Source organism: Nerophis ophidion, linkage group LG01 (assembly GCF_033978795.1).
Source record: "Nerophis ophidion isolate RoL-2023_Sa linkage group LG01, RoL_Noph_v1.0, whole genome shotgun sequence".
Lineage (NCBI taxonomy): Eukaryota > Metazoa > Chordata > Actinopteri > Syngnathiformes > Syngnathidae > Nerophis > Nerophis ophidion.
In genome coordinates, this window is record NC_084611.1 from 71,699,159 (window position 1) to 71,719,955 (window position 20,797).

General features: G+C 37.5%; 1 protein-coding gene and 1 long non-coding RNA gene across 5 annotated transcripts in view; one reads left to right on the forward strand and one right to left on the reverse strand.

Annotated features, from left to right (window-relative positions):
- The first annotated feature begins 450 nt into the window (after positions 1 to 450).
- On the forward strand, positions 451 to 19,826 carry LOC133559026 (uncharacterized). Its single transcript, XR_009808077.1, has 4 exons — positions 451 to 596; positions 673 to 727; positions 17,142 to 17,407; positions 19,141 to 19,826. It is a non-coding gene; the product is annotated as an uncharacterized LOC133559026 (long non-coding RNA).
- Positions 14,202 to 20,797, reverse strand: part of LOC133559004 (phospholipid phosphatase-related protein type 5-like) — a 195,511-nt gene continuing 188,915 nt past the window's right edge. For all 4 annotated transcript variants that reach the window (XM_061910276.1, XM_061910304.1, XM_061910285.1 and 1 more), the window contains exon 8: positions 14,202 to 17,497. In XM_061910276.1, the coding sequence (XP_061766260.1) occupies positions 17,395 to 17,497 (103 nt within the window). In that variant the 3' untranslated portion in view covers positions 14,202 to 17,394. The remainder of the gene's footprint in view (positions 17,498 to 20,797) is intronic.

A 20,797-nucleotide genomic window follows, 5' to 3' on the forward strand; every position in this document is an offset into this window, starting at 1 on the left:
CATTAGGTTACTTTGAGTTCCTAACTTTTATTTTACCTCGCCACTCACGTACTACTTTGATCTATTCCACCAAAGAGATAGACATGTATAGGTGTCACACCCGCAGTGACACAGGTTGGGTCAGTTGCATTGCTTTGAGTGTTCCCGGCCGTCCCTAATGTAGTGACCGCGTGTGTTTTCGTACTTCCGCCCGGGCTGGAGGCGGAGCTACGTGACACCCACAGCTGATTCTATTCAACCCCATTCAGTAGTTTGTTTTATTGACGATTATCGTTTGATGCCGCACGCTACGATAAAGGTAAAGACCAGGGGCGTTGCCAGACATATTTCAGTGGGGCACGTGCCCCACTGTTGATCTGTAGTGCCCCAGTAAAAATTTCACCAATAAAAAAAAACGCTTCAGAGTTGTAAGTCTACATATCATAGACAACACCGCACATACTACTTAGTATGGTAATTGATTGCTACTGTATTCACTCCTCGAAACAGTGAGCACATGGCTACTTAATATGGTAATTTATTCATGTGTGGATCGAGACTTCGGTTGAGAGAGAGAAGAGAGAGAGGAGGAGAGGGGATTCGAATGACTGCGTGAGGTAGGTGACGTTAGCCAACAAAAATGTGTTAATTACAATATTTTGATTTTGATTTGACTAAAACTGTATCTCCTAGATGGATTTAAGAAAGTTATTCGCCCGCAGCAGAGAAGAAGCGAGGAATGAGAGATGTAAGTGAAGTTCTAGCTAGCTAGGCAACATCATTGTCTTAAGTTGATGCTAAGTTAGCTAACATTATTCCTTGTATCAAGACAAACATATTCATTTGCTGTACGAGCTGTCGGGGGAATTTCCAATGAACATGAAACATAATGTTGGTTATTGTCTGCTGGTTCTGCATCAATGATGATTTGGAGTAAGCATGTGTGAGTTGAGTGCTTCTCAAATGGTTTATCTTCAGGAAGAAAAACATTTTTCCATATCATCAAGTCGTGAGACAAATTTTTAAATCATTCAAGTTTATTTCACAGAAAAATAGCACAGTAGACTTGTCTTGTTAATCGGTGTGACTTTGACTAAAATAATGTTGTTTTGTCACCAGAAAAATGGCTACAGCTAAAGCATTTGGTTTTGTTTCCAGAAAAAATAGTAACATTTCTGCATTTGTTTTCAGAAAGATGGCTGAAAATATCGGGTTTTGTTGCCCCATTTAGATTTAAAAATATATATATTTCCATGTCTGTCCTGAGTCCTCCTCCAACTTGTTAGTCGGTTTGCCTTTTGCTAAAATACTCACTAATAGTCAATAGAAAAATGGCTAAAAATATCTGGTTTTGTTGCCACAATTAGATTTTTTTCTCCCTAAACTTTTTTTTTTTTTCATGCACACATCTGACTGCAACTCACTGAAAATCAATCAATCAATCAGTGTTTACTTATATAGCCCTAAATCACTAGTGTCTCAAAGGGCTGCACAAACCACTACGACATCCTCGGGCAAGGAAAACTCACACCCAGTGGGACATCGGTGACAATAATGACCCAGTGGGACGTCGGTGACAATGATGACTATGAGAACATGATACTGTGATACTGATGATACTGATGACTATGAGAACATATGAGAACATGATACTGTGAAATATCAATCCATAATGGATCCAACACAGTCGCGAGAGTCCAGTCCAAAGCGCACAATCCACTTTTATGTCACAACCCAGCAGTTGGGAACCACTGGTCAACTGTATAACAGTTACTGTAATATTTCCATGTCTGTCCAGAGTGATTGACCACTTTGCAAAAATGAAAACGAGACGTTACAGTTTACTTGTCAGAAAATGATTCCCTGAACAGACACACAACAGTTGTTCATTTATTCTACTACTGTGGCTTTATTGTTTTGTGTATATTTTATAGTTTTGTGTATCTGAAATAGGATTAGCCACATTGCCATAAATGGAAATTAAATAATATAAAAGAACCCAGAGATGTAGTGGTGCTTTATTTTTTGTTTTACTTTTGTAGATGTTAAATTCGCAGATGATTACTGCAATATATATTTCAAAAAGATTCATTGCTCTTCCTTTTTGCTTTTACCAGTAGCAGTTTAGAAGTCTGGAGTAAAAAAGTGCACAAGTAGGTCAAATGCATTAGTTAATTTCAGGTGGTTGATCAAAGAACCATACAACATAATCTGATATGATTTCATAGTTTTAAGCACTATTTATGTATGTTTTATGATAAATAAGTGCAAAAATTTTTTTTGCTTGCGCGCTTTGCATGCTCACATGAATTATTTGTGCCCCAGGGTGCCCCAGTACAGTATTAGGTCTAGTGATGCCCCTGGTAAAGACCAACCCTGCTCGTCGTGTTTTGCCATTTTTGTGCCTTTTTGTTCTATTCTGAGTCAGAATAGGAAAAAAAAGGCACTCAATTTCTGACTGTAGTTTTGGTTGATTGACAGCGTGGACAATCAAGACTTGTCGCACTCACCGCTCTTGTCCTTGCTTCTTTTTGGGATCCACGGCAGTAATCCTTGACATGTATAATGTCCCGCTGGGTAGCAACTTAAAAAAAACTTTTTTTAAATTTATTTTCAAGTGTTGTGAACAATGCGTGCTGGGACTACACGAGGAAGAAAAGTCTCCATGGCAACGCTGCTGTCACCTTCACTTATCAAGCCCGGTCTATGTCCCACTCCCTGAGAGTCACACCCCACTGTGATTGGTCGGTTTGTTCAACTCCGTACACAATATAAAATGCCATGTGTAAACTTCACGGGCCGCACTAACGTTAAACTTTCATATTACGGTGGGGGCCACAAAATATCTTCAAGAGGGCCACAATTGGCCCGCTGGCTGTGAATTTAAAGGCCTACTGAAACCCACTACTACCGACCACACAGTCTGATAGTTTAAATATCAATGATGAAATATTAACATTGCAACACATGCCAATACGGCCTTTTTAGTTTACTAAATTACAATTTTAAATTTCCTGCGGAGTTTCCTGTTGAAAACGTCACGGAATGATGACGCGATGATGACGCGTGTTTGTGACGTTATTGGTAGGAGGGGACATTTTAGGCCAGCACCACTTACGGCTAAAAGTCGTCTCTTTTCATCGCGCAATTACACAGTATTCTGGACATCTGTGTTGCTGAGTCTTTTGCAATTTGTTCAATTAATAATGGAGACGTCAAAGTAGAAAGATGGAGGTGGGTAGCTTTTAGCCTTTAGCCACACAAACACACTGTGTTTCCTTGTTTAAAATTCCCAGAGTTGAAGCTTTCCTATGGATCAGAGTGGTCAAGCGAACATAGATCCGACTACATGTCAACCAGCAGTTTTCGGTGAGAAAATTGTGGAAATAAGTCGTTTCTTACCGGAGACGTCAGCGGAGCCAGCGACCTCCTGCAGCTGCCGTGACTTCTCTCAGAGACTCTGGCGTCAAAACACCTGTGGCCACACCCCTCCGACTTTAAGGTACTATTTAACTCACTAAAACACTAGCAACACAATAGAAAGATAAGGGATTTTCCAGAATTATCCTAGGAAATGTGTCTAATAACATCTGAATCCCTCTCACTGCAATCGCCTTTTTTTTTTCTTTTCTTTCTAGTCCTTCACTCTAAATTACCTCATCCACAAATCTTTCATCCTCGCTAAAATTAATGGGGAAATTGTCGCTTTCTCAGTCCGAATAGCTCTAGCTGCTGCTGGCTATGAATGTAAACAATGTGAGGATTTGGGGAGCCCTACAACCAGTGACGTCACGCGCACATTGTCCGCTACTACCGGTAAAGTCAAGGCTTTTTTATTAGCGACCTGAAGTTGCGAACTTTATCGTCAATGTTCTCTACTAAATTCTTTCAGGTAAATTTGGCAAGATCGCGAAATGATCAAGTATGACACATAGAATGGACCTGCTATCGCCGTTTAAATAAGAAAAACTCCTTTCAGTGGGCCTTTAAGACCCCTGCTGTAGGCTGAGTACAATATTCCTCATTGTTTAAAATGTACAATTTCAAGTCAATACACATCTAAGGAGAGTGCCAGGACAGAAAAAAATGCATAGTGTTTCTTTAAATGTCAATTGTTGTACAGTACCTTAGAGGATGGATATTACTCATTGCTGCATTAAAAGTCATGAATGTTCCAAAAATTAAGATGAATTAAGTGGGCCGGGGAGAATATTCTTTACTATAGCTTTAAAAAATACAGTCATTGTAAATTAAGGGGATAGATCGTTCTAATGTATTGCAAATGAGGTAAATATCTACTTATGTTTTCTTTAAAAATAATTTCTTGGAGAAAAAAATATTCCTTTATTGTTATTGCAAATGCAACGGGGAGGTAGACGGAAAACACTATTTCTCTGTTACTTTAAAAATTAAACAATCATTTAAAGGCCTACTGAAACCCACTACTACCGACCCTGCTGTCTGATAGTTTATATATCAATGATGAAATATTAACATTGCAACACATGCCGATACGGCCGGTTTAGTTTAATAAATTACAATTTTAAATTTCCCGCGGAGTTTCTTGTTGAAAATGTCGCGGAATAATGACGCGTGCGCGTGACGTCCCGGGTTGCAGGGGACATATTAGCGCAGCACCATTTGCGGCTAAAAGTCGTCTCTTTTCATCGCGCAATTAAACAGTATTCTGGACATCTGTGTTGCTGAATCTTTTGCAATTTGTTCAATTAATACTGGAGAATTCAAAGTAGAAAGATGGAGGTGGGAAGCTTTAGCCTTTAGCCACACAAACACACGGTGATTCCTTGTTTAAAATTCCCGGAGGTGAAGCTTTACTATGGATAGGAGCGGTCACGCGAACATGGATCCCGATCACTTGTCAACCGTCAGGTTTCGGTTAGAAAATTGTGGTAAAAAGTCGCCTCTTACCGGAGATCAGGTGCGCTTGCGTCGTCCATGCAGCTGCCGTCGACTTCCCTCAGAGACTGGCGTCAAGACACCCATGGACACCCCCCTCCGACTATCAGGTACTATTTAATCTCACTAAAACACTAGCAACACAATAGAAAGATAAGGGATTTCCCAGAATTATCCTAGTAAATGTGTCTAAAAACATCTGGTACCGTCCCAATGCAACGCCTTTTTTTTTAACTTTATTTTTTTTTCTAGTCCTTTGCTATCTATATCATCCACGAATCTATCATCCTCGCTTAAATTAATAGGGAAATTGTCGTTTTCTTGGTCCGAATAGTACTTGTTGCTGGAGGCTCCCATTATAAACAATGTGAGGACGTGAGGAGCTCTCACCCTTGTGACGTCCTCGTCTGCGACTTCCGGTAAAGGCAAGGCTTTTTTATTACCGACCAAAAGTTGTGAACTTTATCGTCGATGTTCTCTACTAAATCCTTTCAGCAAAAATATGGCAATATCGCGAAATGATCAAGTATGACACATAGAATGGACCTGCTATCCCCGTTTAAATAAGAAAATCTCATTTTAGTAGGCCTTTAAATTCAATGCAAATCTCGGGAGAGTGTCGGGAGAGAAAAAAAATTGCATGTTTTAAATGTCACAATAATTGTACATTAAGTGGCTGGATGTTACGTATTAGTACTTTAGACGTCACACATGTCACAAAAGTAAGATGAGTGAAGAGGGGCAGGGCAAATATTCCCTACTGTTTCTTTTTATAAGTCACAATAATAGTACATTGAGGGGTTAGATATTTCTTACTGTAGCTTTAAAAGACACGTTACAAAGGTAAGAATGTAGTGGGACAGGGCAAATATTCCTTACTGTAGCTTTAAAAAAATAATTGTAAATAAAGGGGATGTAAGACACATGTTACAAGTGCAGTGGGACAGGGCAAATATTCTTCACTGTAGCTTTATAAGTCACAATAATTATACATTTAGGGGACAGATGTTTCTTAGTGTTACTTTATTCGTCACAAAGATGGCATATTATTGCAAGAGGGAGACAAATTACTTAGTTTAAAAAAAAAATAAATCACAATCTTTTCAGGGAGAAAACAGATCCCTTATGATTATTGCAAATGTATTTGAAAATTAACAAATTAAAAATAATTAATGAGAGAGAAATATATTGTGTATTGTTTCTTTAAATGTCACAATAATTGCAAATGTCAGTGGCGTGCAAAAAATATTTTTACCGTTGCTTAAATATTGACGATTGAAAATAACAAACACTATTTCTTACTGTATTAAAAGTTGCAAAGGTAAGGGGAGTATACGATGAGAGGAAAATTAGTTCCTGTTGCTTTAAAAGTCCCAATGAGGGCAAATTAAACAGAGGCGTAGTAAAGAGCGGCAAATGTTTGTTATTGTTAATTTAATGTTAGAACTACTGACAAAAGGTGTGTGCAATACATTGTAAAAGTGGAGCGGGGCAAATAGTCCTTACTCTACCTTTTTAAAAGTGACACATACGCCAAATTTAACTGACGTGAAAACTCACAATAATTGCAAATGTAACCGGATTACAAGATAAGAGCAAAATACTTCCAAGTGTAGCTTTAAGATTCACACATTTTGCAAATTACGAGAAGTGCAGGGGTGCGAATATTTGTCAGTGTTGCTTTAAAAATACAAATTTACAAACAAATCTTAATATTCCTTCTTGTGCCTTTTTGAAAGTCACATTTTGCAAATTACAATGAGAGGAATGCATGTGGAGCAAATATTCCTTATTTTAGCTTTGAGATAGGTTCCAGCACACCCCGTGACACCAAAAGAGACAACCGGTAGAAAACGGATGAATGGATGGGTTCCAGCAACAGGGTGCCATAATATTCCTTATTGTTTCTTTAAAAGTCAGACATTTTGCAAATGAAAATATGTGGAAAACTGAGGATGCAAATAGTTTTAATGTTTTGCAAATTAGAGTAGGTTTGCATTTTACAATTATTCCTTATTGTTGCTTAAATGTTACACAATTTGAAAATGAAGCGACGTGCAGGATGAAAACAATATTCCTTATTGTTGCTTTAAAAGTCACATTTTGCAAATTACAAAAAAAGGAATGCATGAGGTGCAAATATTACCTATTGTATCTTTAAAAATGTTTATGTGCTATATGGCACAAATATTACTTATAGTTGCTTTAAAAGTTACACATTTTGCAAATTGATAGACATGCGGGGTGGGGGTGCACATATCCCTTAGTGTTGCTTTAAAAGTCACACAATATGAAAAGGAGGTGATGTGGAAGAATATTATTTTATGGTGCTTTAAAAATAGCTTATTTTGCAAACAAATCATAAATAATAACGTGCTTTTTAAGTCAAATGTTGCAATGTACAGTAGAAGAAATGCATGGAGTGCAACTATTCCTTAGTGCAGTTTTGAAGATTTAATTAAATATATATATGACTTCCGGGAATAGGGTGACAAATTATTCCTTATTGTTTCTTTAAAAGGTAGACATTTTGCAAATTGATAAGTGTGAAGGTGGGGGTGCAAATATTCCTAAGTGTTGCTTTAAAAGTAAAATATGTTGCAAATTGTAGTAAGGAAAGAGCATTTTACAAACATTCCTTAGTTTTGCTTTAAACGTGATATATTTTGCAAATTACAGTAAGAAGAGTGCATGGGGTGAACATGTACAGTGGGGCAAAAAAGTATTTAGTCAGCCACCAATTGTGCAAGTTCTCCCACTTAAAATGAGGACAGAGGTCTGTCATTTTCATCATAGGTACAATTCAACTGTGAAAGACAGAATGTGAAAAAAAAAATCCAGGAATTCACATTGTAGGAGTTTTAAAGAATTTATTTGTAAATTATGGTGGAAAATAAGTATTTGGTCAACCATTCAAAGCTCTCGCTGATGGAAGGAGGTTTTGCTCAAAATCTCACGATACATGGCCCCAATTATTCTTTCCTTAACACGGATCAATCGTCCTGTCCCTTTAGCAGAAAAGCAGCCCCAAAGCATGATGTTTCCACCCCATGCTTCACAGTAGGTATGGTGTTCTTGTGATGCAACTCAGTATTCTTCTTCCTCCAAACACGACGAGTTGAGTTTATACCAAAATTGATACATGGATGATACAGCAGAGGATTGGGAGAATGTCATGTGGTCAGATGAAAACAAAATAGAACTTTTTGGTATAAACTCAACTCGTCGTGTTTGGAGGAAGAAGAATACTGAGTTGCATCCCAAGAACACCATACCTACTGTGAAGCATGGGGGTGGAAACATCATGCTTTGGGGCTGTTTTTCTGTCAAGGGGACAGGACAGATGATCCGTGTTAAGGAAAGAATGAATGAGGCCATGTATCGTGAGATTTTGAGCCAAAACCTCCTTCCATCAGTGAGAGCTTTGAATGGTTGACCAAATACTTATTTTCCACCATAATTTACAAATAAATTCTTAAAAATTCCTACAATGTGAATTCCTGGATTTTTTTTTCACATTCTGTCTCTCACAGTTGAAGTGTACCTATGATGAAAATTACAGACCTGTCTTCATTTTAAGTGGGAGAACTTGCACAATCGGTGGCTGACTAAATACTTTTTTGCCCCACTGTCACATATTTTTCAAATCATGAGAAATGCAGGGTGAACTAATATTCCTTATTGTTGCTTTAAAAGTCACATAATGATACATTTAGAGGAGTGCGAGAAGAGGAAAATAGTGATAATTATTGCAAATGTAAATGAGGAGCAGTGGGTTAAAATCCCTTAGTGTGGCTGTAAAAGTCCTAATAATTGCAAATGAAGAGGCGACATGTTAGTTGGTGTTGTTAGTGGTTTATGGTCTAATTGGAGAGGGAAGGGCTTCTTGTTGTGGCTCCCTAGATTGGGAAACAAGAGTCTGACAATCAGAGTGGATACTTGTGTGTGTTTGTGTGAGTGTTAACAAGATAGACAAATAGGACGCACAAATAGGAACACAAAGAGAGAGAGAAGCAGGTGCATCACTAATGGCTTTTTAAAAAGGTTACAGCAGAGCTCTTCTTTCCTAATGGGGCTCCGGCTGTGCTTGGAAAGCAATTTCCGGAAAAGATAATGTTGTCGAGAGAGTGCACAGTCTTGTGTGTGTGTGTGTGTGTGTGTGTGTGTGTGTGTGTGTGTGTGTGTGTGTGTGTGTGTGTGTGTGTGTGCGTGTGTGTGTGTGACACAACACTGACGTACACACAATCAAAGGGCCACAAAGAGGGGGCGGGTAGAGTTTTCAGCCAGCTGGGAGAAAGAGAGCGAAAGTTATTGTGTTGCCTTCATTAGTTTGGTCAACTAATGCTGAAAATTAGTGAACCAATGCTTAATAAATAAAAAAAAATGTCCCTTCAGCATAAATTATTTTTATTCCTAATGTTGTGTTTGCTTTGATAACGGACTGAGACTAATGACTACTTGGGGTCCAACACTGACACTCAGTGGTGGAAAGGGTTCACTACAGCTTGTCCAATACACTGGTAGAGCTGACTGGTGTCCACTAGGCGGCAGTGTTTCTCCGTTAAATCAACCTGCAAGTACATTATATTGCCAACAGTATTTGGCTACCCATCTAAATTATCAGAATCACTTGACCCGGCCACAGGTGTATAAAATCAAGCACCTAGGCATGGAGACTGTTTCTACAAACATTTGTGAAAGAATGGGCTGCTCTCAGTGATTTCCAGCGTGAAACTGTCATTGGATGCCACCTATGCAACAAATCCAGTCGTGAAATTTCCTCGCTCTTGAATATTCCAAAGTCAACTATCGGCTTTACTATAAGGAAATGGAAGCGTTTGGGAACAACAGCAATTCAGCCACGTAAACTGACAGAGAAGGGTCAGCAGATGCTGTAGCGCATAGTGCAATCAGTTGCTACAGAGCTCCAAACTTCATGTGAGCTTCCAATTAGCCCACGTATAGTATGCAGAGAGCTTCATGGAATGGGTCTCCATGGCCTAGCAGCTGCATCTAAGCCATGCATCACCAAGTTCAATGCAAAGCGTCGGATGCAGTGGCGTAAAGCACGTCACCACTGGACTCTAGAGCAGTGGAGACGCCTTCTCTGGAGTGATGAATCACGCTTTTCTATCTGGCAATCTATTGGACAAGTCTGGGTTTGGAGGTTTCCAGGAGAACGCTACATTTTGTACTGCATTGTGCTGAGTGTGAAATTTGGTGGAGGAGGAATTATGGTGTGGGGTTGTTTTTTAGGAGTTGTACTTGGCCCCTTAGTTCCAATGAAAGGAACTGTGAATGCTCCAGGATACCAAAATATTTTGGACAATTCCATGCTCCCAACCTTGTGGGAACAGTTTGGAGCGGGCCCCTTCCTCTTCCAACATGACTGTGCACAAAGCAAGGTCCATAAAGACATGGATGACAGAGTCTGGAGTGGATGAATTTGATTGATCTTCATGGGCGTATGCCCGCCTGGAAGTAAAGGTTCCAATAGCAGCAACACAGCATGCAGCACACAGGGACAGTGGCCATAGCAGCACAGCACACACAGTCAACAGCTAATATATACATTTGAGTAATATAGGATGAAGAAAACATTTACATTTTTAGTAATAATGATGATAATCAAGGCAGAAATCCATTATTGTGCATTGTGCCGCTCCTATTGAGCTTAATAGTTTGATGGCACAGGGAACAAATGAGTTTTTAGTCTGATTTTTTTCTCTTTTACGATTTTATTGATGTATTCGTCTATTATTTGACTGATTGTAATGAATATGGGTTCAATTTGCCAGAGGATATTTATTTTTAACATTGCGATGATAACTGTCATCTTTGTTTATTGAATTTGCATTAAAAAGAAAGCTGCACAAAAATCTACCATTGAAAATAATTTTGACCTCACATTCAATTATACTTCCATCCATCCATCCATTTTCTACCGCTTGTCCCTTTCGGGGTCGCGGGGGGTTGCTGGAGCCTATCTCAGCTGCATTCGGGCGGAAGGCGGTGTACACCCTGGACAAGTCGCCACCTCATACTTAAACTAATGCAATCATTTCATGTTAAGATTTCTATTTACAATATCAGCTTTCATGTGTCCACCAGATGGTGCTACTTTTCCCCATTCATAGCATGCAGAAAATCTTCTCACCTCACTGTTTTTTAAAGGGAAACTGCACTTTTTTGGGGGGGAATTTTGCCTATCATTCACAATCATTATGAGAGACAAGACAAACTTTTTTTGGGTATTTTCTAACATAAAATATCGTCTCATTCTTGGCTGCTAGCTATACAACTAATGGGCGCAAATAATTCTACCACTAAACCACTTTAAAATGCATTTCAAAAACTTCAATGCTTTATTTACTTTTTGTAACCTGTATCATAACCAAACTGTAACTACATTCTTATTTTAAGAGAGAACACCGATAAACTTTTTCTATCGTAGTAACACATCAACATGCTACTTGTATTAGCCGTAAAAGCTAACTACAGCAAGAGATAAGCTAGTGTCTCTGACAACAAAAAACACGTTTGAATTTGTAATGCACAACACACTGCGATTTGACACCAATTTATTGTGACTTAAAAACATGAACAGTCATATTGGACTTCGACTTCCTTTTGTTGTCATTCAAATGTAAACTTTACAGTATAGATAAGAACAACATTTTGTTGCATTAGCTCGTTGTAGTGCAGGATTAAAGAGCAATAAGGTACAATTACAGCTATTACAGTATCGGATAAGTATTAGCCCACATTTCATGTTTTGTTTGTACACAGCTGAGCTCGCCAGAAAGTGTATGTACTGTAGTTTTACTAACACGTATGGCGTGCTGCGTGTATCATGATCAATATTAAAGTGACTCAATCAATGGATAGTTATCTGTTTGGTTCAGCTGGCCGAGGACGTTTCCTGTTGATTTTTGGGTAAGCAATCCATTTATGTCAAAATAACTCGTCTCCTAGTTCCTTATTTACAGTATAGCATTAAAATTGCTTTCACCTCACTCTCTCGTCTTACTTTTCCTGTGTGCTGGCTTCTGTAAGCAGCAGTATATTTTGCTGCAAAAATATAAGGTTGTGAATCGTCATTTGTCCAAAAGTAGTCGTTTTTGTTGTCTGTTGCTAAGTCTGCCATGATTAGAAAACACGAGTTTGATTCCGGAAGTAGGAACACACATGCTGCCAGAAGTCAGACAGATGTGCGCTGCTATGGAAACAGAAATCAATACGTGGCATAAATCAGTCCCAAAAATGGTTATAATGACCAATTTAATGTAAATATTGTACATGAACGTGTGTGTTACTACATTATATATAAACTTGCAGTGTGTATATATAAAGTAGATGGAGGGTTTTAAAGTTGTTTTAAAAGGATTTGAAGACTACAACAGTGACTCCCGTTGGCCGCACCTTTCAAGCATTTTCTATCTTTTAAAATTGCGATGAAACAAAAGACCTGACGTGATTGTGAACGATAGGCAAAATTTCCACCAAAAAGTGCAGTTCCCCAAAAAGGGGCGTCGTGGTGGCTGATGGCGCGGCCCAGGATGCAGAGACGGTGGGCGACGTGCAAATAAGAAGGTCCTTTTTTTTAGGTATCAAACATGCCTGCAGCAGTGGTCTACTCGTGAATAAAAACATGTTAATAGAACACAAAAGACGTACTCACAATTACACAAGACAGACTGAGGACTTGCGTTGACACGAGAAGCTTCTTGTTTGATGTGTCTCCTGATTGTCAATCAGGCAAACCAGCGTTTCAACCACAGCTGAAGTGACGGGAAATGGAAACACCACATGAACTAGAAACATGTTAAGATTGGAAATGATAGAAAACTCAAGAAACAAAATAATGTCCAAGCTATCATGTGGGGTCATAAAAAAACGGTGCTTCGCATCTTAATGATGAACAAATATTAATAAATAAGTGTATCATGTGATAAAATATGTTAAAAATGTCTTCAATTATTAATTAAAATCAGTGAAGCTGTGTAAATATAAAATATGTATATTTTAGACTGAAGTAATTATTTGCACAGCAAGTTTTATTAAGCTGACATTAATTCCTGTAAATGAATGAGAATAATTGGCAAAATATCAAATATTACACAAACATTACAAAAACGCCTTACCTGTTATAGACACCTGAAAGCGATTACATAATACAGAATAAGAGGAACGATGCTATGGAGCATACTGTAGAATTCATCCTCATTTCAAATATTTACCAAAATCAAAACACACATACTGCAGGTTAGAACACACCGGTGTATGGTAACTGCCATTTATTTAGGTAAATAAATACAAAAAAAAAATGATACAATGAACAATAACTTATTGGGGACTTAGTGGTGTCCTTTTTATTAAAAAATAATAATAATGTAGGTCATTTCTGAGGTACAAAGATCATCCTCTGATATGATTTTTATTGAGGGAAGGGCTTAGGGTCTTGGCAATGGTCCCTCAATAAATACAGTGGGGCAAAAAAGTATTTAGTTAGCCACTGATTGTGCAAGTTCTCCCACTTAAAATGAGGACAGAGGTCTGTCATTTTCATCATAGGTACACTTCAACTGTGAAAGACAGAATGTGAAAAAAAATCCAGGAATTCACATTCTAGGAATTTCAAATAATTTATTTGTAAATTATGGTGGAAAATAAGTATTTGGTCAACCATTCAAAGCTGTCACTGATGGAAGGAGGTTTCGGCTCAAAATCTCACGATACATGGCCCCATTCATTTTTTCCTTAACACAGATCAATCGTCCTGTCGCCTTAGCAGAAAAACAGCCCCAAACATGTTTCCACCCCCATGCTTCACAGTAGGTGTGGTGTTCTTGGGATGCAACTCAGTATTCTTCTTCCCCCAAACACGACGAGTTGAGTTTATACCAAAATGGATACATGGATGATACAGCAGAGGATTGGGAGAATGTCATGTGGTCAGATGAAACCAAAATAGAACTTTTTGGTATAAACTCAACTTGTCGTGTTTGGAGGAAGAAGAATACTGAGTTGCATCCCAAGAACACCATACCTACTGTGAAGCATGGGGGTGGAAATATCATGCTTTGGGGCTGTTTTTCTGCTAAGGGGACAGGACGATTGATCCGTGTTAAGGAAAGAATGAATGGGGGCCATGTATCGTGAGATTTTGAGCCGAAACCTCCTTCCATCAGTGAGAGCTTTGAATGGTTGACCAAATACTAATTTTCCACCATAATTTACAAATACATTCTTTAAAATTCCTACAATGTGAATTCCTGGATTTTTTTTCTCATTCTGTCTCTCACAGTTGAAGTGTACCTATGATGAAAATTACAGACCTCTGTCATCATTTTAAGTGGGAGAACTTGCACAATCGATGGCTGACTAAATACTTTTTTGCCCCACTGTATACCTTAAGAAAACGGATAAATAACAGCTGTGCTATTGTTCAATGTGCTTATTAACACACACGCACACACACACTACAAAACCTCAATACACTCTTTCCCTTAGTCCTAAACTGAATAAGGGGCCCTATCCTGCTCAGAGAACAGCTGTCAAGAACCAGTGACCATGGTCTTCAGCAACCCCCAGAAAACCAAACTATTGCAGTTTAAATACACAAGAGTACAAACATCATGTGAGATCGAGGCCCGGGCCCCTTGAACATTTCCATCTCACACTAAACGTAAAGACAGTAATAATGATCATATAGTGTGTAAAGAAACCCTTAGTCTACTGTACAAAACTTACACATGTTGGTCCGAGACGCCGCTTTTGATTTAGCTGGAAAAGAAGGAACACGTGCGTGAACTTGGGTATTGTTGGCGTTGTCCCAGACAATATTAAGCCACTCCCAAAACAAACTTAATGAGTGCTTTCCTTAAAAAAAAATGAAAAATGAAATCACATTTCGGTAAAAGCAGGGGTGTCCAAAGCGCAATTTGCTTATTTTTATATTTTTATTTTTTATTTTTTGGGCCCAGAACATATCGTGCAGAGAACCTTGCAACGGACGCCAAGTGCCGACTTCAAACTGCAGACAAATCTTTAAACGGCGAAAATTGGTTCGGCGAAACCGGATTTATGATGAAAATTGTGATTTTTTTCGATCGTTGGTATGAAACATAAAACATGACGCCGCAATCTTATTGACGATATTAAACCAAACAAACAAAAAAAGCATGAGCAGCTGTTTGGGCGGGAAGATAAGCAAACACTGCCATCAAGTGACCAACTAACGCATCATGGCTTTGAAATTCCTTCTCAGGCGTGACTGTAAAACAGTATTCTTGGAATGGAACACTTTATTTAGGGTAAGATCGACTTTATTTATGTGGTCGATACAAGAAGTACACAAAACCTAAGGTAGAAACACATGAAAACTAGAGGGAAACGTCAAAGAACATTATAGACATTAAGAGAGCACAGAGCTGATGCAACCCGCTGCCATTTAACAGGCACTATTTCTACATACAGCTACAGAAGTAAACACTACAAAAAACATGTGTTGTGTACATAACACAGTACAGGAAGTTAGTACCTATAATCAGTATTTCACTACAGTGACTTTTGTTTGCTAAATGTGTTCATGAGTTTGTATATTTCATACATGTATGCATCATAAGTTAAAAGGGATTATTAAACTTGTTTAGGGACGGGTACTGAATTCCATCGGTACTACGGATTTAGGTAAAGTCAATCAGTGACATATTTCAATACCTTTTATTGCGTGTGCTGTCATTTGTAGCGGACAGCCTCTTGCTAATGTAGCAATTTTTCAGTGCCTGCTTGATAGAAAGCGCCCTAAAGTAAGGCTTCTCTTTCCCAATGATGCTAATTTACATTGAAAATGCCGTATGCGTGCTACTGATTAGTATTAGCTATTTTACATGGCCAGTTCAACGCCTCCAAATTTGCAAATTGAAACTTCAACCAAGGTAACTGTAATAAATACAATATTTACAGTGTAAACACTTTGTAAGGCTCAACAAAAGACAAGACTGGCACATTCAAACCTAATGGCAAAGACTAAACATTATAGTTTTTATTTTTATTATATTTTTATTTTTTTTAATACACTGTAGCACTTTGAGGTTGTTTACTAGGGCTGCGAATCTTTGGTGTCCCACGATTTGTTTAAATATCGATTCTTGGGGTCACGATTCGTTAATACATCGATTTTTTTTCGATTCGATTCTTGATTCAAAACTAAATTTTTCTGATTCAAAACATTTCTGTATTCATTGCTGTGTAGTGGTTTGTTGGATTGATAAAAAAAAAAATCGATTTAAAAAAAAAAAAAAGAGAATCGATTCTGAATCGCACAACGTATTCGAAACGATTTTTTCCCACACCCCTATTGTTTACTCAATGTAAAGTGCTTTTTACCAATAAAATGTATTCTTTTTTATTATTACTACTTACTGGCCATGGCAACACAACTAGGAAAACCCTCTAAGATATAACAGCTGTGCTCAGTGGTTAAATATAAATAAAAAATATATATTTATTATTTTAAAAAGTTAGCTTTTATTTTACCACCTGAACACACAAAAAAAGTACTGTTAAGTACGATTAACCGTTCATCCCTACACTTTGTAGACACTTTTACATTAAAAAAAAAAATAAAAAAAAATATAATATAATATATATATATATATATATATATATATATATATATATATATATCTAACGCAGATTTAGGTTTTTGGGTGATTTTTGGATGGTGAAAGTAAACACAAAACTACGTGATAAATGCTAAATCCTGGCTTAATAAATACCATTTGAACGTTACACACAAAACAAAGAAAAAACGCAGACGGCCCAAATTCCCCGCCCAAAAAAGGGCACCTGCGAACCTAAATGGCCGACTTCCTGTGTGTCTCTACAGTATATGGTCTTCCATGATTTTCGTGCGTCCCGTCATGGCGGCCACGGGTTGCTAGAACACGCGCGCTCGCAAAGATTTGGTACGTTTTTCCAGCGGGTTTGAAAAGGCAATTTAGTTGACGAAATAAAAACAATAGTAGTACCATTTTTATTTTTATTTACATTTATTTCACAGCTTAGCATATATTGACCAACAATTGGCGGATCTTAGCGTGTTTAATTAATCAAGATGAAATGATTCATTAAGGATATTGGAGTTTTTGTCGGTGGAAAAAGTTTGGACACCCCTGGACTTAAAAAAAGTGCTGTCTTGAAGCAGCGTTTTGTTGACTTTGAATCCTCCTTCCCCACAGTGAACAGTCCTGAGTGAGATCCACTGGTCAACAAGTCTTTGTGGGGACCAGGGAGGAGGCGGCCATGTATTGCTTCAACAGCGCTGGCTTCCATTCAGCCTTTCGTCCACTCGTCTCTACAAGACCAGGTGTGCCCGTCTCGCAAAGAAGTACAGTCCGTGGGACCTTCACACCTGGGTGGACTTCACCCGACGGAGAGAAAGCCGCACCCCCCGGTGGGCGGGGCAAGACGGGGCGCTGTCGCCGGGCAGGTCTAGACTGAGCTGGTGAGGCATCGCCGGAGGGGATGGTGCACAGGGGTGGGGCGCGGGATTGGCTGATGGTCATGTGATCTCAGAATACAGTATCCCTGGAGTCTAAGAGAGGTGGAGGTATGGGGGCAGGGAGAGGCACAGAGGTAGCAGGAACGTCAAATTGTGGTGTGCGTTGAGGAGGACGCGCCGCGTTTCATCAAATAGTAGCCCCCGAATGTACTGTAAGACTCCTCTTTTGCTTATTTTCACTTCAAAATACAACTTAGATAAAACTGTGAGCACAAAAAATTTCAGGTAACACATTTATAAAGGTTCCTGTGTGACAGGGGTGTCAAACTCCTTTTCATTGAGGGCCACATGGCAGTTATGGCCGCTTGTAACAGTGAAAAATACAGAAATATAAATTGTCTTATGATTACACAATTTTTTTTTTAATGTAGTCTGTAATAAAATCTGTAGATCAGGGGTCACCAATGCGGTGCCCGCATGCACCAGGTAGCCCTTAAGGACCAGATGAGTTGCCCACTGGCCTGTTCTAAAAATAGCTCAAATAGCAGCACTTACCAGTGAGCTGCCTCTATTTTTTACATTTTATTTATTTACTAGCTAGCTGGTTTCGCTTTGCCTGACATATTTTATTCTAAGAGAGACAAAACTCAAATAGAATTTGAAAATCCAAGAAAATATTTTAAAGACTTGGTCTTCACTTGTTTAAATAAATTCATTTATTTTTTTACTTTGCTTCTTATTACTTTCAGAAAGACTATTTTAGAGGAAAAATACAACCTTAAAAATGATTTTAGGATTTTTAAACACATAGACCTTTTTACCTTTTAAATTCCTTCCTCTTCTTTCCTGACAATTTTAATCAATGTTCAAGTAAATAATTTTTTTTTATTGTAAAGAATAATACATTAATTTTAATTACATTTTTCATTTTAGCTTCTGTTTTTTCGACAAAGAATATTTGTGAAATATTTCTTCAAATTTATGATTAAAATTCAAAAAAATAATTCTGGCAAATCTAGAAAATCTTTAAAATCAAATTTAAATCTTATTTCAAAGTCTTTTGAATTTCTTTTAAAAATGTTGTTCTGGAAAATCTAGAAGAAATAATGATTTGTCTTTGTTAGAAATATAGCTTGGTCCAATTTGTAATATATTCTAACAAAATGCATATTGGATTTTCACCTATTTAAAACATGTCATCAAAATTCTAAAATTAATCTTAATCAAGAAAAATTACTAATGATGTTACATATTTTTTTTTCCCAAAAGGATTTGAATGAGCTAGATTTTTTCGTCTTTTTTTCTGTTGAATTTTGAATTTTAAAGAATCTAAATGTAAGATAAACTATGTTTCAAAATTAAATTTTCATTTTTTCCTGTTTTCTCCTCTTTTAAACCGTTCAATTAAGTGTTTTTTTCATTATTTATTCTCTACAAAAAACCTTCCGTAAAAGGAAAAAAAATGTACGACGGAATGACAGACAGAAAAACCCATATATATATATATATATATATATATATATATATATATATATATATATATATATATTAAAGGTAAATTGAGCAAATTGGCTATTTCTGGCAATTTATTTCAGTGTGTATCAAACTGGTCGGCAGCCCTTCGCATTAATCAGTGCCCAAGAAGTAGCTCTTGGTTTCAAAAAGGTTGGTGACCCCTGCTGTAGATTATACAGTAATAAAACTGACACCGTAATTTATTATTATTTTTTTTACAGCATCCATCCATTTTCTGCCGCTTGTCCCTTAAGGGTGGCGGGGGGTGCTGGAGCCTATCTCAGCTGCATTCGGGCGGAAGGCGGGGTAAACCCTGGACAAGTCGCCACCTCATCACAGGGCCAACACAGATAGACAGACAACATTCACACTCACATTCACACACTAGGGCCAATTTAGTGAATAAATGGAAAATGGAAAAAAACATACCGAAGTCTACGGCTGTTATTTCACGGTGTATTCCTGTACATGGTGAAACAATACCAGCTTGTTTTTATTTACGATAACATTTTGGCGACTGAGCTACCTTTTTATATATTTTTTTTAACGGTAAAAATATTTTTTACTGTGCACAATTTGATAAATACCTTGCTTTAATGAGTCATGAGTCAAGACGATATTTAGGTACTTATTTTGATTTCAACAAGCAACATTTTAGATAAGTTAAATAGATATGAAACTGCTTGCAATACATATTTATTTTTCTGTCAAAATAGAAACTTCAATACATTATAGTACGAAAAGAAATTAATTCCAGGCTTTTGTGGGCCCTGTGGCGAGGCAGGTTTTGACACCTGTGCTGTGGGACATTCTGTCAATAAAATTGTGTGGGGTCTTTTTTTGAAGTTGATTTAATTCAACCAAGCGAGTAATAACCTGTGATTAATCATGAACAATCCAAATTTGAAAGTGTGATCAGTATGATCATAATGATTTATCATTTGACAGCACTAATGAAAAAATAAAATATATATTGTGAATCTAAAATATGACTAAAAATTTTGGTCAGGAAATAATTATAACGTAATTTGAAGATAAATTTAAAATGTCTTTATTTATTGAATATTACATTGCACAACTGGATAGAGTCATAGATTATATAAATTGTAAAAAAACCAACATTTTTTATTCATTTATTATCCATCCATGGCTAGATAAACCCCTTCATGCCTAACAGAACCTTGCATACTGCTGGAAGTAATTCTAACTGCAGATCTGACACCAGTAAAAAAAATTGCGTGTGAATGTTCCAATGCTGAAGTTAAAGTGAAATGCTGACAACATTTAAGAATAGTCTGAATGTTGAAGAGCTGACGCTGCACTCAAATGCTAATGGAATGTAGGATGAATGTAGAAATGGTTTGAATGTTGAAATTGTTTAAATGCTTAAATGGTTTGAATGTTGAAGAGTTTGAATTTCCAGGACATCCGGAATTTGGTTTGGAATTTAGGAAAGTGTTAGTCTGAATGTCCAGGATTAGTGGAATGTGTTAATGTCGGAATGGTTTGAATAGGTTGAAAAATGTTGAATCGTGCAACTTGGAAAAATGTCCCAACCATTTCAATGGGAATTTCCTGAAAATTGGGGAATTTGGGGGAAAAGAGGGATTTTTAAAAAAGGATTAGGAACATGAATGTCCTGAATGAGCTGAATAGGTTGTTGTTAGAATTGTTTAAATCGGGCAAGAAAGGTTAAAGTAGTAAATAGTATTAGGGAATGTCAGGAAAATCTGGAATTTTTTTTAACTTGGAAAAAGAATAGGTTTGAATTTCCAGAATGGTGGAATGTGTCGAAGGTGGAATGGTTTGAATGGGTTGAAGAATGTGGGAATTGTTGATGTTGGAAAAATGTCCCATTCATTTCAATGGGAATTTTCC